Here is a 21,616-nt window from a genome sequence, read left to right on the forward strand (position 1 = left end):
AACACACCTCTCTCCCCCCCCCCACAAAACACAGCCAATCTCCAGCATGTTGGTGGCAGGTACAAGTGTTACGCAGCGCAGCAGCTCCAGTGCAAAATTTCGTTTAAAATAAACATATGACCGCGATCTGTCCCAATCATTCCAGAATTCACAGCCAATTTCCAGCATGATTTTAGCGTGGTACGCGTTTGCATGTTTAATAATCAAATACGGGACAGCAGAGGGACTAGAAATAATACCATATAGTAGTGGTCAGACTATCAGAGATAATGACAGTGGTATGTCGCCTCAAATGTGGAGCACAGCATGGGAATGCCACTGATACTGCCTAAAATGCTGGTATCGCTTTGGATGCGGAATCAGTATCGGGAAGGAAAAACTTTACTTTTCTCTCCTGACATTCTATTTTTAAACTCACTTCTGTTGCTGACAATATGTTTTAGGAAATATAAGCTATTTCTGTATGGTTTTAATGTGCATTTGGTTAATAAAGTGTAGTTGCTATCAGCCAGAACGGTAAAAACTTACTCTTTCTCCTGACATCTTATTTAAACTCACTTCTGTTGCTTAATAATAATATGTTTTAGGAAATATGTTTTCATTTTTGTATGGTTTTAATGTGCATTTGGTTAATAAAGTGTAGTGGGTTGTTGATGTCAACTTTCAAGCAACGCCAGCTGACCCAGTCAAGGAAAAACTTTACTTTTCTCTCCTGACATTCTATTTTTAAACTCACTTCTGTTGCTGACAATATGTTTTAGGAAATATAAGCTATTTCTGTATGGTTTTAATGTGCATTTGGTTAATAAAGTGTAGTGGCTACATGTCAACCTTTGGTGCATGAAGCAAGTAGCTGAGCTCCTAACAATGCCTGATTAAAACTGAGGGAAAAACTAATCAGTGAACACAGCTACAAAGTGACTGACACTACAGTCTGGAGTTGTACATTTTGTAGTGTGCTGAAATTCCTGCCTGAAGAAGAGTATGTTCTGCTGTAATTTTGGGCTTTTTACTTCCCGGTTAGACAAAAAGCATAATATGAGCACTTAAATGAATGCAGATAAATTTCAACGTGCAACTTGTTATACACTCAATGCACCCAATCGCATCGAAAGTGTTTCCATCCCCAACAACTTTTTAAATGCTTTTCAGCTCCAAATCTCTCTGTATTAACACATTGTTTGTCAAAGGCCATCCCCCAACAACTTTTTAAATGCTTTTCAGCTCAAATCTTCTTTACATTAACATGAAAGGTGTTACAACCTACATCACTATACAGCCCATTAATGAAGGCAGCGCCGATTATGAGCTTACGAAAGTACCATGTGTACATGTGCATCGCACTGTATTTAGGTACGTACGCATACCGGCCAACTGTCGCATAGAGATCATCTTCTGTGAAAATGAGCAACCAACAAGTAACAATACCCAATACCCAACAAGTATCCTATTGAAACAGAGGAAGAGGGAGTGTGCACTGCACCACACGCCACCTCCCTCTCCATGTTTGAACCGCTTCACTCTGTTGACGCTTCACCTCCTCGCCTGCGTTGAAATGATCAGTGTGAAAGAATGAAAGGCCGTCGCCTTGAATCTTTGCACGTTGGGCATGGCTCCCTGCCTCCTTTGAGCCAGCCACCGCTCGAATCTTTGCACGTTGGTGGTTGGCTCCGCCTCCCTGTGGAATGCAAAGGGGGGCTCCCTCGTCTTCTTTGAAGCACGCAACGCACCTGATGTGCGTGGCCCCTATTGTTTTGTCCTTTCTTCCTGTTGCTTGAAAAAAGCATCATCCCATCACTATGGCGCTCCGTTTCCTGTTTACCCAAAAGTACTAACATAACAGATACTACCACAGCTAACGTTGAACCTTGTTTTAAAACCTGTTCTCATAAACAACTATCACTTGGTAACACTACACCCTGGCGAAACAAATCCGACACAAATAAACACAAAACATTGGCTAACCTTTAACAAACATCCTTAAAACAAACAGAATTAACTTAGGATTAGAGGGTTTTTCAAAGCAATGTGTGCAATTCTACAGGAACCCCTTATTTGCAGTGACTAAGACATAGAAACATGCCCAGACAGCAGCCTGTTCAGCAAAATAGAGACTGTGCCGAGTACCCTGCAGGTTCAAACTACTGCATTGCTTCTATTTACGGCGACGTCACCCTGTTCAACCTTAATGTTATATTCCAGGATTTCCTAAAAGGGACAGAATGAGATAACGTTTCTCTCGCTGTTCTTACCATGCCCTTGTCTTGCAGGCACATCATGAGCGTACACACATCTCCTGTGGATTGGTGGTTGACGATGACCATGGCTTCTTCTTCAGATATGGGCCGTACATCGTCACCCCACTCCGTTACTGCATGGCGAAATAAACATACAAACACATAATGGTTAAACAGGAAGTGCCCCGTGGAGTTCTATTCCAAACTGTCACTAAAACTCATTGTGCGTGTCTTTTAGGTCTAACAACTATGTTGAATGCATTTTCCTCATAAAACAAGCAAAGCCAATTTAAAAAAATATATTTTAAAATCATTCATTGTTTTTTTTATTCATGCTTGCTAGCCAGCAGTCTTCTTCTTCACTGCCTTTATTTGTGCATTGCTACTACTCTTGGCAACCAACTGTCAGTGAAAAAGTGTAAAACCATTGGCAGGAATCTGTCAAAAACTCCAAAGGAACCTTTAAACATAGTGATCTTGGAGTACACACCTCTGCCAAAAATGCACTCTCCACTAAGTTTTTTTTAATTTAAATGAATATTTAATGGGCATGTAGATGTGGATCAAATACACACTGATAGTCCATTGCGACATACCTCAGGGTTTCATTCAAGTGCAGCACTTCATAAGAAACGGGCAAAAAAGAAAAAGAAAAGAAAAACACACTCTAAAGTAATAAACCGTTGGACCAAAATCACTCTTTAAACACCTGTCTGGCATTCCAGACAGTTGTGGTTCATGTTTTTAATTGTGTCAACACAATTAAAATAGAGTGAAGTAAGACATCTTTGGTATACACACTGAAATCCAATTTGCCTATACCAACAGTGAATGTTATCCTTTTAAAAACTAATGGACTGTTCTTAAAATCCACAAGAGTCCTTACATTCTCTCACTACTGCCTGCCTGCCTGCTCTGCATATCCTCCCTGCCTGGATCTCAGAGCAAATGTCTATTTTCATGCTACTACCTTCTACAAGTGGGTTGGAAAAAACTTTTACACTTTGCTGTTAATGTGGCAAAATGAGTTTCAGTCGACTACATCACGTCAAAGGAACATTTAAAGCTAGATTTTAGGCATTTTGCTGTATAAGATTAGTCATCACAAAATGTGTTTGAAATGAGAAAGGAGAAGTGAGTTTCAGGAAATGGTATCCCAATCACGCTCACTATTGACCACTCTGAGCAGAGCAAACTCTCCAAAAAAAAAAAAAAAGGAAAACAAAGAAAAAGGGATGGTGTCATTTCATTAAATAGTACCAGACTTTCAAATCCTTGTCTGATCATGTATGCCATCATCCACACACTGAATTGTCAGGAGTGCATTCTGGTGCAGCCACAAGATGTACGAGGTGTAACATACTTTAAAAAGAAGATGCAGTTACTACAGGCTGAATATCTAACAACAACTATCTACTTTCATTTATTTTTAGTAAAGATCACAGCAGATACTTTACAAAAGATGTGTCAACATCATGAGGACTTGTTGGTTTGGGAGCTCCCTGCCGGAAATAACATTTTCGTTTGGATAAGCAGTACATTAGGTCTAAATCCTGCTACAACAGGAGATCAGGCTTATTTGCATGTCTACGATCCATAAATAATGCTTTCCTTTTCAGTGGAACCATACAAGGCATCCATGTAGAGCTGAGAACCGAACCGCGGCTTTGTTCGCTGTCAAAGTGATAAAAATAATACAAAGCAAAATAGAGCTGCAAGCTGCAGTTCTTTGGGCCAAGTACAGGCACATCAAGCATGGTACACTGCACACAGGTACACCGAGGTCTCATCTACCACCAGAACATACACTTTTCCGTTTATTTGAAAGTGACTGGATAGACAGGAAAGGTGGGAGAGAGATGGGGGATGACACGCAGCAAAGGGCTGCAGGTTGGACTCGAACCCGGCCGCTGCAGAGGACTCAGCCTACATGGGGCGCACGCTCTTCCTGGGTGAGCTAGAGGTCACCCCCACAAAGAACAATTTTGATCATGATCCGACAAAATGTTATGGAGATATGATTCATCTGTTTTTGTGACTTTACGGACGGCTTCACTCAAAATGTCACAGCCAAATGATTTGGATTAATCTTATCATGCTGAATTAGTGATGTAGACACCAAATCAATAATTAGTCAGTTGTTGTTCATTCATATAAATAAAAGCTTATTGTGTGTCCGTGGCAAAACCGATTCAGCAGTCTGGCAGTATAGTACGACTACGCCGATATGCAATTACAGACATAACCTACATTCTGTGTGTAATTCGGCAAAAATCAAAAACAGCTGTCAAAAACTGACCTTTCCAAGAAACTCTGTATGCTTGCTCCTGTAGCTACCTAAGTGTCTGCCTCACTCCTGCTAGCTAGCCATGTTCTCTAATCACACGGCCGTTTTCAATCTATAAAATTGCTGGTGACACCACAAACCTTGCTTGTAATTCAAGAAGTAAATAGACAGGAGTAGTAAGAGGTGACTAGCGTTAGTAAAACAAAGGGAAGCATTAGCAGCTAACGCTACTTCCAAAGCGCACTGGTTCTTAACACGTTATAATGGAACCCACGGCAGTTCTAGGCAAGACCCGCCCTTCAATGGCATTTGCGAGCTACGATTGGCCAGGCGTCCATGCTCCTGCGAGGTAACAGAGACTGATTTGTTCAGATCCTATACCCTGACCATTGGGCTCTCCTAACCTTAACTACTCAAGGTCAATGGCTAACACTTAACCAACCGGGCTGCTTCATAGGGTCTTCGTAGGGCCTTGGGTCTTTGTAGGGCCTTGGGTCTCGTAGGGCCTTGGGTCTTTGTAGGGCCTTGGGTCTTTGTAGGGCCTTGGGTCTTTGTAGGGCCTTGCCTAGAACTGCATTGGAATCCATAATAACGCGTCCTGAACTCCTCCCAGTTGAAAGCCATACCTAAAGCTGCTATGTAAAACGTACACGTGTCAGCGAAAAAAATTATAATACAAGTTATTACAGCCCGATTCATTCATTCGATTTCCGATTCAGAACTTGAATTCAAAAACTAAATACTTTTATTTAGTTACTCAAAACTAATACACTAAACACGAGTGTCACCGAAAATTAAGTCACGATCTTGAATTAAAAAAATGCAATCGTTGATGCTGCCACACCCCCATGTCACATCCGGTCGGCTGGCCAAGAGGATAAAAAAAAAAAACACGTGTAGCCTGCTCGAGGTAGCCCATTTCCTGATTGATTCTACCACCACTCCAGTCGAGGCGCTAATGAGCTAGATTACCACACCCACTAGCAGAAGACCAGCTACACACAACGGAGCACACACCAATCGCACTCAGCTTGAGCGAAGCTCTGCCAGCATGAGGGAGGTAAAAAATAAATAAATAAAAAACAGGAGTGAGTCGGTTCATTCTCCCGGTTCAGTAACACGACTCGGGTTAATTAATCGGCTCTTCAGTCAGTTCGTAAACACACGTGTTAACGTGCTGCGGGTCAGTCAACCTCCTCTAATTCAGCTACAGCCAGTCAAAAGATAGGATGGCAACTGCAGATGCAGGAGACCCATCGACAGAACTTGAACCCCCTCCTCTTTCACTGAAGTCGCCGGTGTGGAAGTATTTTGGATTGCCAATAAGTAATGTTGACAACGTTCGCGTTGTCGACAAAAAAGCCACAGTTTGCAAGCTCTGCTATGTGCGTGTACCATATTCTTCCACTGGCAGCACGACTAACATGGCAGTTAATCGGTGTGGTATATGTTCAAATAGTTTGTTAAGATGCTTCATTGTTGTGGCCAGGTTGGATCAGTTGGTGGAGCAGGCGCACATGTATAGAGGTTTGCTCCTCGGCGCAGCATCCGCGGGTTCGACTCCGATCTGCGGCCCTTTGCTGCATGTTATTCCCCCTCTCTCTCCCCTTTCATGCTGTCCTGTAGAGATAAAGGCCTTTAATGCCCCAAAAAAATATCTTAAAAAATAAAAGACACTTGATTGTTCAGAGAAGACTATGGACATGGCTGTTTTACTGTTTTTTTGTTTGTTTTGTTGTGAACATGAATGTCATCCTTTGTGAAGAAGACTGCAGTTAAAAAAGAGAAACTAGATGGCAGGTTATTTTGCTTAAGTTTCCAATTGACTGAAGATATAAGTTATTGTTACATTATTTTGTTAATAAAAGGTTTTAAATTTGACAATGTAGTGGTACATTGCAAACAAAGGTCAGATATTATATCGCATAAAAGTCTAGTCTAAAAATGGCATAGCAACCTGTGCTTAAAAAAATCTTAAAAGTAAAAATCGAATCGTGACCTTAGAATCGAAAATTGAATCCAAGATTTGGAGAATCGTGACGCCCCTAATTCGTACCTACAGGGGTGGATCTCCAACAGCCACTTGCTCTCTCTTCCCTGATTTTCATCGTCAGACCTCAGAGCATACAGGCTACTTTACTAAACATTCATCGGTGTCTTATTGTTGATGGGATACACACAGGAACTGCGACAAAGGAGGAAACATGACTGAGATGAGGGATGACAACAATAGCCCTCCTTTAGAATACATAAGCTGCCTTTGTAATTTAAACACACTTCAACAGCTCTGCATATTAACAGAGAACCACGCAAGTGAAAAGATTCAGCAGGGGCTGCAAGCGTCTGCTGGAAATCACCACAGTTCTGGGCGTGTCTGGCCAGCTCCAGCTCTGTGTAATCCAAATTTTGCATCATTCAGGCCTTAGGGTGCAGAGTTTGTGAGCGCTTCCCCTCTGTGTGGGAGTTGACGTTAGGATTGCTAGCAGATAAAGATCAGAATGGTTTCTTTATACACCAAGTTTAACATTTAATTAAGCAAAAACATGACACCAATACAAAACCAGACAGCTACAAGATATAGGATTATAACCTGCATTTCTGGGGCTATTTTGTTTTTTCAGTGTTGTAGTTTTCTTATTTTAATGGATGACTTTCCTGCTGTACACAACATGACGTCACACTGTGATTGAAGATGATGAATGTCAGGTTCTGGTGTTGGTCCCTCCGAATCAAAAAGCAGTCATACAGAGACAAATGAAACATAGCAGAAGCAGACACACTTTTTCACCTGACAGCAGCCTAAAAAGACCAGAATTCAAAGCAGCTAATGTTTGAGTAAGCTCTCTAGCTCTTACTACTGCTCTGTCTTTGTACACAAAAGGACAAATAAACCAGGGTCATTACACTCTCTGGTGTCAGTCCAAAGCCATTCTGGAGGAACTCAATATACAAACTGAGTACACAAAGACAGCGGGTTTTTTTCTTGGCACAGTTGGGGTCATTAATGAAAAGGATAAGGAGTAGTAGTATGGTCACCAGGGTTCGTACACCTTTTCCAAGGTCAAATTCAAGCACCTTCAAGGTCCATTTTAAAGCTTTTTCCAGCACCTTACACCACTGTAAAATTACAAACCAATACATAGTCAAAATTATTATTTAGTGTTTTTATCACATTAAAAGAGATAATGCTATAAACAGCCAAAATTGTGTTTCGTAATAGCAGAAGGATCAGATATTCAAGCAAAACACAAGTTTCATTTTTCAAAATGTATCACTGTCTAAGTAGACTGCTATCTAACCTCCCTGAGTCAATGTAAAAACAATTACCCCAAACAAAATCACTCGACAGGTTCACTTCACTAACCCTGAATTATCACCTTTAAAATGTTTAATCTCTTCATGGTTCACAACATAACATACAGTAAGACCTATGCTATGGAGAGGAGCACTGAGTGGGAGGATTTGAGCCAAATGACATGCAGATGGCCCATTCTGGGTCAAATCAAACTAAATCCAGGAAAACATTTGCTGCACCCTCTTAGATTTTGCTAAAAATTTATGCTACCCTTCTTTTCACACTTTTCTCCAAGTCTAGGGCATGCCGTACAAACTTGTAATGGTTCAGTCATATTGACACGTTTGTCTTCCACCCTACAAAGTTTGGGCTGCCTATGAATAATATGTCTAAATATTGCTTCCCAGATAATGTGATTTTAAGGCTATAAAATTGAAGTAATTTAAAGGGCTGAAAATATGAAGACATAGGATTTGAACAGAAATATTTTTACAGGCCTTTGTTTTGGGACACATTCTTGATATAGACAAGGTTTCAACTAAATTGGAGACAGTGCAACAACAATCTGTAATTCCATTTTAACCCAGAAGACTGACAGTGCACAGGCACCTGCCTGATAAATAGCCTATATTATGTAATTGAATTTTTTTTTATTTCATTGCCAAGACATATACATTTATCTACTGGAATAGAGCAGTGTAAATATTGCATAAGGCCATCCTCAACCTTACAGTAGGCTACTTGTATCGTTGCATGACACTCCATCTGACACAATTTCTGTTCAGCAATCAACGATTGTTGTTATGCACTGGGCTAACATTTGCAGGTTTTAATTTGCGGGTAGTTACTGTGATGTTACTTTGGCTATGTTCACTGAATATTCCACAAATGAACGTTCCATAACGGACATGCAATACTAAGGTATTTTATAACCTCTCAGTTGAGGCATAAGAGGAAGTTACAGTAAACCTACACGTGCCGTCTTGGTTTCAGCATTGGAAGCCCGTGTCTTTATTTTACAGCCAAGCCTGAGTCTAGACAGTATAAGAAACCCTCGTTTACACTAACATTACATTATCACAACAAGTACTCTCAGTCACTTAGCCTGCAAATTCCTAGCTAGCAGTTACTAGCGTAAACAAATAGGGGCCAACGTGTCACAGTCATTAACAAGGCTGAACGTGATGTGTTCATCTTAAAATTGAATTTAGGTGGTCACGCTACAAAATAAAGTGACAAAAGATGTGTCAGTACAGCACACAACTCAACTGGGCTGCTCAAAGAACAATACATGTATAGCTTGCCTGCATAGCATTGTTGTGAAGACTTTTCCATACCAGCTAACACCAGATAACTGAGGCTGTTGCTAAGAGATGTGACATCTGAAGTGCATCTTCAAGGGACCTTTTATTGATCGTTTCACTCTCTAACAAAATGATCAACAGGAACTGAAAACATTCTTAATAATTACCAAATTATCCGAGGCCTACAAATCCAGGATCAATTTACTTAAGCAAAAAAAGAGCTTTCCTGTAATAAAACAGCTTAAATCTGTTCATCGTGTCGACTATATACATTGTGGGCAGACATCCAAATACAGCCGAGCTTTTAGTCTAAAAACTGTGCAATTATATCTAAGTGTAGACTCCACTGAATGAGATGCAAGATCTGCTGTCATGACCCTAGGAGAAAAGCTTTTCAAGCAACCCGTCAGATTAACCATTTCTGCATGACTCACAGTAAAAGGACAACTCATTTCAGACTGGATAGTTTTGATGACAAAAGGTTCAAGCTGGTCTCATTCCACCTTAAAACTTCAACCCACTGTACCTCCTGCTAGCTATACAGCATGTTCATATGAGATGTAGTCAAGTAATTAATGCACAACTTAGTCATTCAACAAATCGGTAGCAGATATTAGATAACACACTACATGGCTACACTTAGACATTTGAGGTTATATGTTGCTTGGTGGATGCACCATAGGACAAGTAACAACATGTTGATCACTGTTCGTTCTACCTCTTTAATGCACTTTGACACATTGTCTGTGCTGCAGCCTGGCAACACATGGGTTTTTTGACTCTTCCAACAGTCATACAAGGAGATCTCCTTAAAGTTAAAGAACGTGAATTTTTTTTTTTTAAAGAAAAAAAAAAATGGGATGGAGGGGGACGAGCTGTTGGCATGTTCAATTTAGGCCTTTGTTTCACCTCCTGTCCTCCGGAGAATTAGCTCAACTCTTACGAGAGCAGGAATCGAGAGGATACCTCTAGAAGAATGACACATCTGTGACACCTGAAAGGAGTGTGTGGGGTGTACGTACCCTTAAGGCAATGTCATTTCATAAGGAGCATGCCTTCAGGCTCGCTGGAGTCCCCATTGTAGCGGGAGACAAGCGTAAATGATATCAGAGAGATGGGTCATCTGTCAGATAGAATACTTTAGGGAAATTGTCTTTGAGAGATGACACAGTTAGCGCAGCAGGATGACAGTCATGCTGCAGGCACACCGTCTAATCCGGCATTGGTGGTCAGCTAAACAGTGTACGGCTGCTGACCTTGCCGTCCCATTGCTACACTTCTTTCTCCCTCTCTAGAGGAGAGGGATGTAGCACAGCATCACATGTTGGTGTCCATCATGTCCGCACCAGAGTGTGGCCAAAGAGGAAAGAGTGCAACAACAAAAAAAATAAGACTTGTGTGGAAAACCAGAGACATTTTCATTGATGATTAAAGCTTTCTGGTTACTGGGTCAACAGAGCAACTGCTCACAGAGTAAAAATGTGAAGCTCTTGCTTTTACAATAACCATGATCTTCAGTTAGGAGGGAGCCATGGGTCTAGAAAAAGTAGTAGTAATCATGATGAGAGCTGGGCTGGTATTGGCTTACTACAGATATTTTATTGTTTTGGTCAATAAGTAACAAGAAATTGCAATACAGAAAAGCTTGTTGATTTTTCTTTAGATGTGCGCAAGTAAGTGGAGAGAAAAACAACCATAATATAAACTGCCCCATAGTTATGATACCCGATTCAGCTATTTAGGCAAGTATCGCCTGATATCCGATATCAATATCAGATTGGTACAGCCCTAATCTCCATATGGGACATGTCTAAAACATATCTTAAAATGTTAGTGATGAATAATTAAATTGGCTCAACAGGACAAGACATTTACCACATATGTAAAACAATGTTCACAGCCATGGTCTGAGAGGACATGAACAGGTTACAGTAGTAGCCCAGTAGGTTTAATGGAGTAAACGGGTCTCATGAATTGCCAGTAATTCCTTTCCCTCATTAAAAGCTAAAAGCTCATTTGACCCCACCCGTTGCTTCTGAACGTTTGTTGCATCAAGCACATCACAACATGTCAACATTAAAATATGGATTTACCACATGATGTGTTGTTCATCCACATCAATACCTCAGTCTTTCTGTACACCGGGGAATGACACATCAGCCTCCACTTATGCAAACATGTTTCAGGGCTTCTGAACCAAAGTGCTGTTAACTCCCATTCATGCTATCGCCCTCTCAACTGACCCCAAACTGCAGTATAATAATTCCATGCTGGGTCGGCTCCTTTACAACATGACAGCACGTGTATCCTGACCTACAGTAGGTTTTCATGCAGTACATACTGTACATTATACATTTACCAAAGTCTGTAAGCAAGACACCAAAAAAGTATCTCTCCCTAAATAAAAGCTTTCAAAAGTGCACCCCGCTAATGCTTTTAGACCAGCTATTTGCATCGATCACAAAAGACACTGCCAGCACAAAGAAAAACATTAGAAATACCAAATTTTGTTCATGTCAAATAGGATGGCAGACATAATTTGACAAAGATCTGACAAACTATAGAGCTCAGCTAAGGTCTATATACTGAAGAAAAAGAAGAAAAAAAAAAATCATAAAGCTGTAAAACTGTCTCAGTCTAATTCAGGACAGTTAGAAAGATGTCAATCAAGTATGATCTGTATACACCCACACAGTCCAGAGAGTAAGTCTAATGAGCCAAGTATCTAATAACACTTGATGGCTATACAAAGGCTTCAAACAAACCAAGAGCCGTTTCTGTTATAGCTTAAAAATGAGGGGATACACTCTGGATTTACTACAGCCCTACATACTGCTTAGCACATCTGAAATTTAATCATTGTTGTACCAAAACATTTATGCACAAGTACACAAAATGTAACAAGCTTTTCTCCTGGTTTGGAGGAATCTGATGCAACTGTTAGTCAATTGGTCATTTTTAGGCAATGATGTTAAACCAATTCTTGGGTCCCGGTTACTCAAATATGAGGATTTGACGATTTTGATTTTAAAAACAGAAAAAGGACACTGTGGCACCTAAACAGGTGTCTGGAAATTCTCTGCTGTCAACACGGAAGTCAAGTGTCTTTAAATAATGTAGTAGTTATTCAGAAAAACAACATCATAGATTATTTTTACTATCAATTCATCTGTCAATTATGTTCTTGATTAATTGCTTGATGAAATATCAGAAAAAAGGTTAAAAATGTCCATCATAGTTTCCTATAGCCCAAGTTGACATATTCAAATTTCTTGTTCTGTCTGACCAACAGTCCCAAACCCAAAGATATTCTGTTTACTATCATAGAAGACTAAAAAGCCAGCAAATATTCACTTTTAAGAAGCTTGAACCAGTGAATTTTTGCTAAATGACTCAAAATTGTTGCCAATTAACTCTGTTGAACGACTAGTCGTTTCAGCTCTAAACAATATGATAATTTACATGTTCAAAAGGTTGAGGCGTTTTTTTATTAAATATTTTAGTTGCGTGTGGGTGTGTATAGGTAAACTATTCATGTTTAAGGGGGTTTAACACATCAAAAATCTGGAAAATATCCATCAGAATATCCTAGAGCTTGTTTTTTTTGTCCAGCAGATATTCCAAAATCCCAAAATATTGTATTTACTATAATATAAAATCTGGAAAAGCAGCACAATTTGCATAGTTTTGCAGTGTAAATGATTAACTGATTATCAAAACAGTTGCAGATGAATTTTATATCGATCCAACCAATCAATTAAATCGACTAATTAATTGCAGCTCTAGTAGAGATTACGGAGTCGGTGAAAACTAAGTCAACTCTGCGTTTCATGTAAACTTTACATTCAAATAAGACTCGGAAACATAACTCAAAACTGCGAAACAAGAGTGCAAAGTTTCTTCATCGACCAAACAGACGACCCACTGGAACGTGCAATGAAGACTTAATCCTGCTGGCTTAAGTGCACCTGTTTGTGTCGTGTGTGTGTGTGTGTGTGTGTGTGTGTGTGTGTGTGTGTGTGTGTGTGTGTGTGTGTGTGTGTGTCCCTAATAGTGCGTCCCATTTAGCTCGGAACTCGGAAGCCGAAGCTGGGAATGACATCACACCAGAGTTGAATGCGTTGCATTTACAAGTTGGATTTTCATTGTTTTCATTAGCTCTAGCCAGGTTAGCCATGGTTAGCAATACCAGTTTATAACAGTTATACACTTGTATGCACACTTTTTAGCATACAAACAGCGTAACAACATTGTCCACAGAGAGAATATGGACAGCGCTGCATGTAAGACAGAAGTGCTTATAACTGTACGTTACTACAGCTTTCACAACTTTTGATGCATGGAGCAGCCATGTTGGATTTTAGCTCGGGGGACTATGTGGTTGCCTGAGTTCCGAGCTCGGAAATCCGAGTTCCAAGTACAAATGGAACGCACTATAATCAGGCCTTGACATGCTTTTGTCAACAACATGGAAAAAGGGGTCAAATGGCAATACAAGTTACCACATAACAATAATGCCACTAAATAACGCCGTTTCTTGCTAAATGTTCATACATGGGAGGCTTTCTGAGGTAACTTGTGTAACTGTCGGACAAACATGTTTTTTTCCCCAGGATGATTCAGTCTTGACGCATGAAGCTGGCAGTTCTCTAAAATGTAGTTTTCAAATGATCAAGATGAATCCTGTGGGCTAACTGACTGTAATTACCATAATTTGTTGCATCTGCATCTGTGTTGTAGTCAAAATGTGCCGTAGACTGAAAGAGGCAGCATCAGCAGAACACAAAAACTGTATCTATGGAGTATGTCCATAGTCGTGGGTCTTGATGTTACAGCAACATACCTTTCTGCTCTTGAAATGTAGCCTCAATAATCACATGCAAGTAGCTTATATAAGAAATTATAACCGACTGCTGGGAAAGGGTTCGTGATGCTCTGCCTCTGATGCCCCGCTGCAGGAGACGGTGTATTCCTCCGACACGCTGTATTAACGTTACTGTTTAAAACGCTTTCCAGGTTAGTGGGGATGCATACCGCTCAAAACCAACATGAAAAACGTAGTAATCTTCCCTCAGAGTTCAGTTTTGTTGCTAAACTGTGTGTAAAATGAGCGATGACGTCATATCATCTGTTTCAGGTACCGTCTATTTGCTGGATTGTTCCGAGGTAACCGTCGGTAGCTAACGTTAGCAGATAAACCCGTTGGTATTGTTCATATTTATGCACAATGACAAATAAAGCAAACTTGCTAAAAAAAAAAAAAAGGAACTACATGCTGTTTTCAGGTAACGTTACTGTTGACGTTCAAACAGGTATGTGTGTGTGTTTTGAGAACTATCTTTATACTGCAAGGCTATATTTATTTTATTTTTATTATTATTATTTTATTATTTATATATATTATTGTATTGCCATTACCTATTTTCATACATACAGAAGTTTAGTTTGCTAAATATATCAAATTATTTTAGTTGGATATTGGATGTGAAAAGAAGGAAATATAATAACATCGCACTTTAGATGTGTGTGAATTTCCCACACCAGGAGTAATTTATATAGTTCTATTTTAAAGAGATCAGTTATCTGCTCAAAAAATGTTCTATGCAAAATGTAAAATGTTCTATAAAAGAAAAGAAAAATATGTGTGTGTGCTGTAAAGTGGTTAGAAAAAAATGAAATCGGAATCGGCTAAAATTGGTATCGGCAGGTCAAACTCAATGAAAAATTGTAAATCGCCTAGAAAATTGTAATCGGTGCATCTCTAATGCAGACGGCTTACAGCCCAAAAGGACACAGAGTTGGCTGATTTCCTCATGAACAGGTAAGCATTAGCTTCAGGCTAATTTATCAAGGCTACAAGGGACGGGCATTTTATGTCAATTCTACATTCGTGCACTCAAAACAAATTGAGACACAGCCAGTAGAGTGATCCCCACTGGTCCTGGCTAACGCCGCCATGCTAACCCTGCCAACATTAACCAGGCAAGCGGGCCACGGCTGTTTACAACTTGTAGGCTGCAACGGTGAATTATTTTAAGCCAAGAAAGGGGGGCTGTAAATCGGGAAGCGTGGACCATGAGGTTGCAGTGTGCGTTTAGCGATTGTTGCCGTAATTCTAAGCCAATAAAGTGTGTTCAGTCCGGTGGAGAGGACGCCGGTTCCTACCGTAATTCTAAGCCGAAAAAGTGTGTCAGTTGGGTACAGAGCTCCGCATGAGCATGGGCTTCTATGACGGTCAATATAGCAGTATGTAACGTTAGGTACTCCACTGTGCTGTGAAGTAATGTCTGGCTATGTGAGACAAGCGTCTAGCAACATTGTTGTGGATGCTCCTTCAGCGCGCATTGGAGGAGGGTCTGGCAAAGCGAAACTATGGATGCTGCGGTCTCAGCCTGGCAACCACTGTAAACTTAGAGTCTGGGGAGGAGGGGATGGGGGAGACGACTCAAGTATTTTGAATTTGTACTGCAGTAACTATTTTAAACACTAGCTGTCCGTATTACATATTGCACCTTTAATAAAATGTGTATCTTTCAAAGGGATGAAGCTCAGTTGTTTTAGTTATGGATAAATGACACGCATATCACTGGGTAGAGTTGAGCTGAACCCTAGCAGTTGTCATAATTACATTTTATCATGGTAGTCCAGCATTTGTTTTCTGAATGAAGACATTCCTTTAAAATATGATCCACTTTTAGCTGCCTTGGACTTGCGGCAAACTTCGCAAAACATTGAAGTTGTTTGATCGACATTCTCTACTGCCACCCAAGAAAACTCCTTCATCCAGATGCTGGAAACACCTTTTTTGCTTTAGCTTGTACTTGCCCAAACGGGCAAGTGGGTCGTTATATTTACTTGCCCGACATGGGGTTTTCCTTGCCCCGGGCCATCGGACAACCCTTATTGTTGAACCCTGCCTTCACACTTCACTTAAATGATTCAAACTAAGCCTCTTAGTGAAGGTTTAGATTTAACTTCTAAGTCAAGTTTTCCTACATATCACCTTGTGTCTTTATGTCCAAATGGTCCCAGCGACTATTTGGTGACTGTATCGTATCTACAAACCACTATTGTTCTGCTTCTCTTGGGGGAGGTGATGCAACATCCTCTATCTCTGATATTAACCAAAGCTCAGCTTCCAGACTGCAGTGTGTCAAGCTGTGAATGAGTATCAACGTTTCCCTGACATACATTTAGCATGTCTTTGAGTGCCAGTGCAGGCTGAACAACACAGCAAAAGAAAATCTATGTTCTATCTGTAACTATGCAAACAAAAAGTGTGAAATGTGTCATTGTGCATGTCGTAAATACAACATACAAGCAGGAATGTGTTGTATTGAAATTGTTTGCATTGAAAACAAGTGATACATGTACCAATGTATACATCATTTGCAGCTGTTACTTGGAAAGAATGAGGAAAAATATGCACTGTAAGTGTGAGAGTAAAACTGCGACCTTGGAAAAAGCATCTAAATGTTATGCGTTGTCCAGATTCGTAGGTCATTCACAGTGCAGGGTAGTTACGCAGGACTGCCTAGTGAGTGAAAGGGAACAGGGCTGATCGAACCAGCCTTGTCGAAGTGTCCTTCAGTGTGAATCACAACACTGATACTCAAATGCTCTAGGACTACTGCCCTTGAACGCTGTTTATTTGATGCTATGTTTATATTGCCAGTATTTATTATTCCGTACTGATTTAATGCCCTGATCTCGTTCAGTTTTTTTTTGTAATAGGGCCAATATCTGACAGCAGTCTAACACAATTCATCCTTCCGAGCTGACCCACATGTGCCAAAAAACACTACCAAAGATTTAACACTTGGCATGCTTGTGCAGAAGTATACAAATAAAATGGAGGACACTTTAATTAAAGTGGCTGTGCATGGCGTGTCATAACGCCGCTACACTGCATCATAGCTGGGCTTATCATATATAATACAGTGTCACTCATAAAATAAAACATTATCCATTTCCCCTTTTTTGAGCGTGTGTGGTTTGTTTAAAGTTAAATTTAACTTAACTTTGTGTTAACATTAAACTCACATTATCCTGTGGCCACCGGCCATCTTTTTTATATTTGTCACAAGTTTTGCTGTTAAAGTGACATTCAAAATAATTTTGTGGCCTGATGCGGTTCCCTAATAACTGACTATGATGATGCACTGGAGCTGCAACAATGCACAATTTCTGATATGTTCAGACTAGGGTCACATCCGCTTAAATCTGGTTCATGTCAAGATAACTAGCACATATGGGATGGACCAAAGACTAATACACACAGCTAAACTACAAGTGCATTGAATAAATATACCAGAAGAAGTACTAGATTGCAAATTACAGTGATCGTTATATTCAATAGGCTAAATTAAACTTCAGTCACCATTTCCATGATATAGACGTATGGTATCGGACTTTCAAACACTGTCAATCAAGGTCTGTAACACATATTACTCGACGCAAGACCAGGTGTTCTATAGGCTGAACGCTTTGCATTATTAATCAGTGCGCCTTGTTGCTCCCCATGTTCACCACTTAGCAATTTGTAAGCATTTTGCTCGCAGCTCGGTGCAACCATACACCACTGACTGCCTGAATCACTTCAAGATATTCAACGAGCCAGCTGAGAGGAACCAACAAACAACTCATGATATCCTGCTGTTCTTCTACTAGTGTCAGATAAGTGTGTTTGTTGAACTGTCCTTGTACAATTATTACCAAATCCATCGATATTTTGCCGTAACGCAGTTAGGCCACCGTTTTTTTCGACACCGTGCTATTAACAATATAGACAAATATATGATAGACATTTTTATATCACCGAGCCCTTATTTATGTTTGAGTCACTAGCCTCTTTCCCAGCGTTTCTGCAATACTGCCGTAAAGAAGATCCAACATTACTGTCCGTCCACTTTGAACTAAACAATGCCAGCATAATGCTGCCCCAGTGTGTGATTTTAGATAGCATGCTGGCATTCTTGATGGAAAAGAGAGAAGTGTGTGTGTGTGTGTGTGTGTGTGTGTGTGTGTGTGTGTGTGCGTGTGTGTGCGCGCCCCCGCCCGGCCACTATTCCTTTTACACAGGCATCAATTCAGCTCTGTGACTACCTCCTCCTTGGCTTATCGGCGGAACAACTCTGCCCCGGCATTCCGTGTTTGTACCGTTTATACAGAACGTCAAAGGTGGAATAATGGCACCACATTCCCGCCTTGAACAGGCTGTGCGAAAGGGGCTACTGAGGAAAGCGTCTGTTTCTCTGAAAAACCTGGTGGTGTCTGAAAAGCCCCGATGGTTGTTTAACAACATTTACTGCTGATCTGAAGATACATTTCCAAAATCCTTAACAACTCTTCTAACCATCTGGATGAAGAAAAAAAAAAAAAATTGTTTTGCTGCACAAAAAAAAAAAATGAATGGCATATACTTGCTTTCTGTATAACAGAAGAAAAATATTAGAATGTAATTTTATATGAAAATATAAAATAGTATCAAGTAACTATTTATCAAATATAACCAATATTAAAATAGTTACAGTTTGGTTCACGTATGAATTAAGCAAATAAATACATCATTTCATGGCTACCATCTTTGTTTGGATTAGCAAACAGCCTTTTTTATCACGTAGAAAACTGAACATGTTTTTATTCAGATGGCTGGAAGAGTCTTTGAGAAGAGAAGCACATGTTGTTAAACAAACTTCTGGGCATTTCAGACATTCTCAGGTATATTTTTCAGTGAAACAGATGTTTATCTCTTTGTCTTGAAAGTAAATACATGAAGCACAAACTGGAGAGCAACTGTACTGGTTTTGTAGCAATCTTGTCCATGCTTACCCATCAGTAAGCTGTCATCACTGAGTCCAGCATGCAAAAATCACTGTACATGCAAGGCAGCACATGGAACAATGGCTGTGTGTATGAATCATTAACTATCTTACCTGTATAACCTGCGATCCAGCCCCATGAAGACACCATGGCCAGCAACCATTTGAACATGATTCCTTCGATGTGCCAGAAAGTGGAGCTGTCCCATATTCTCAGCGGCTGGAGAAGCACCAGGTATAAGCAGTAGGATGGGATGGCTACACAGTTGTTAAAAAACATAAACACAAAACGGATCACAGACTTGAGCAGAACCCAGCCCAGCTTGCCGGCCCCGTCCAAGAGCTGTGCCATCCTGATACACACCGTCTGTAACAGAGAGACAGCAGCTGTTAGCATCTCAGTTTGGTTTGTTTGACAAAAAACAAGTCGAGCCAAGTGATGACACAACATTATCCTTACTGTAAACAAACCGAGGTCGCAAAAATCCGCAAATAACCCAATGTTATAGCATACAGTGTCTGCCGTTAATCGGTTGAGGCCAGGGTGAGGCTATTTAACGGCATTTGAATGTAACACACGCGTAGTGGACGCGGTATTTTGATCATTATTTAAGGGATTTATTCTGAACTGTGGCTATTTGTTTTTCGTGACTGCCTGCTAACTAACTGCCTAGCCTTTACAGTAACGTTAATGCATGCAAAGAAAGGACCATAAAATGACTAGTCGCACGGGACGTGGTCGAGCACTTCACGACATGCTAGCTAGCAGTAGGCTGAGTTAGCATAACGGGACAGATGTAAAGAAATATGTAAGGTATGGCAACCCTGGGATATAACATTACGGCAATACACACTGACACACATTACATAGGTAGCTAAGAAGCTGAAGTATTCAGGTATTTTATGAGAATATACCAAACTCGGATGTCTGCAGGCTGGTGCAAAGCGCAACATCCGTTTGCCTCATCCAAAATACAGCCCGACCCTGTAATTCAGTAAAGGTCTGGTTGCTCATGTTACTCACCCAATTAATGTCACTGGAGCATCCAAGGACGGCCAGAGAATGTAGCTAATTGTTTGAGCGAGATAAACTGTGTCACGTGTGGCTAACCTAAACGGTCAAGTTAGCATCTTTTGCTAGTTGACATGGTCAGTCTCTCTCAAATCTGGGGGTGGAAATGTCTGATAACGTTACAACAAACCCTGTGTGATAAGCTGCAGTAGCACCCATTTAGCTAACGTTATCCAGGGCTGCTCGGGCACAGTGAACCCCGGCGGGCACCGTTAGCTTGCTAGCTAGCTAGCAAGCAACTCCAGTTGAGCGTCGCTGGCTCCATCTCAGTCAGAGACACCGGGATAATTCCACTGATGCATCATCATCATCGTCAAGTTAGCTAGCTACTGAGCTTCCATTAGCGAATAACGACGAGAGGCGGTTTGGGCCGGGCCTGGGATCAACGTTGCTGGTTACAAAATCGCAAACATAAACTCTAAACGACATATGCACATGAAATTAACAGCGGTTTTTCGTTTCTATGCTGGCAGGACCCGTTATCTTTCTCCAGACGATTCACACAGCGTCAATGTACACAAAAGATCAAAATGGTAAGTGCGGAAGTGAGTTTCCTTTACCTTCAAAATAAAAGGGTCAGATTTAGTTTTTTAAATAACTTAATATAATTATATAAATAATTAACTTTCATATCTATACTAAACACATAACACCGTATTATAGAGAATATGCTGTGTTTATTGTTTTGCCACTTATGTTTGATTGCATTTTTATAGTTTGGTTGTTAGATTCTGCTCAGTATTTGGGGTTATATAATGAAATATGACAATATTTTAAGGTGCCCCAGGAGTAGACATTTGGTGTTGGGCCCCTGTAGACCCCGTCGCACAAATTTAGTTTGAAATATCTACACAACTGGGACACAACACTAGGTGATAATGCAAGACGTACTTTAGTTGATAATTTATATTAGTAATGCAATTTAAAAAAAAAAAAAAAAAAAATTATATATATATATATATATATATATATATATATATATATATATATATATATATATATATATATATGCATTTTGTCAAAAGAGTGACATTGAATGCATAAAAATCAACAAATCGGAGAAGGAAAACAAATCTGAGAGTTGTAAGTCTACAATCAGGAAAAGCAATTATTTCAATGTATTTACAAGATTGAGGCTTAACTTTTTTATTGTTGCCAAATGATCAATCTGAAGAAAGTCATCCTCTGAGTTTGCTTCTACTTACGCTCAACATTAAGTAAGATTTTAAAAATGGATTTCTTTGGTTTGAATGTATACAAAAATATCACATTGTATGTTCAGTAAAAGTTTAATTTTGAAAACCAGATGCGGAACTTTTATTTTTATTCTTTCTCACTTGACGCTCGTGTTCACCTGACGCCAGCTTCTAGCCATCAAGTGCGCAGACTCTCTGATGTCAAGTGCTGATGGTTTTAGAATATATGAACAAGAACGCTTTTCTAATTTAGACAAAATCTTATGACTTCATCTTAAATCACCTGGATTCGACTCATTCCCGGCAGCGAGTTCTTTTCAGATTACATCACCAGTGTGTGTGCGTGAGTTCGTTAAAATCGATGCATTTAGTTAAATTTTATCTGTAAACAACGTGGGCTATTG

The 21,616-nt window shown here is 40.1% G+C and overlaps 1 protein-coding gene across 1 annotated transcript in view; it reads right to left on the bottom strand.

The window, feature by feature from the left end:
* Positions 1-20,920, bottom strand: part of lpgat1 (lysophosphatidylglycerol acyltransferase 1) — a 50,275-nt gene extending 29,355 nt beyond the window's left edge. The window contains exons 1-4 of the mRNA XM_039781346.1: positions 19,969-20,920; positions 19,059-19,311; positions 2,253-2,371; positions 1,538-1,678 (exon numbers count right to left, since the gene is read on the bottom strand). Of these exons, the coding sequence (XP_039637280.1) occupies positions 1,538-1,678; positions 2,253-2,371; positions 19,059-19,296 (498 nt within the window). The 5' untranslated portion in view covers positions 19,297-19,311; positions 19,969-20,920. The remainder of the gene's footprint in view (positions 1-1,537; positions 1,679-2,252; positions 2,372-19,058; positions 19,312-19,968) is intronic.
* Between the last annotated feature and the right edge of the window lie 696 nt (positions 20,921-21,616).

This window comes from Perca fluviatilis, chromosome 18, assembly GCF_010015445.1.
Source record: "Perca fluviatilis chromosome 18, GENO_Pfluv_1.0, whole genome shotgun sequence".
NCBI classification, from domain to species: Eukaryota; Metazoa; Chordata; class Actinopteri; order Perciformes; family Percidae; genus Perca; species Perca fluviatilis.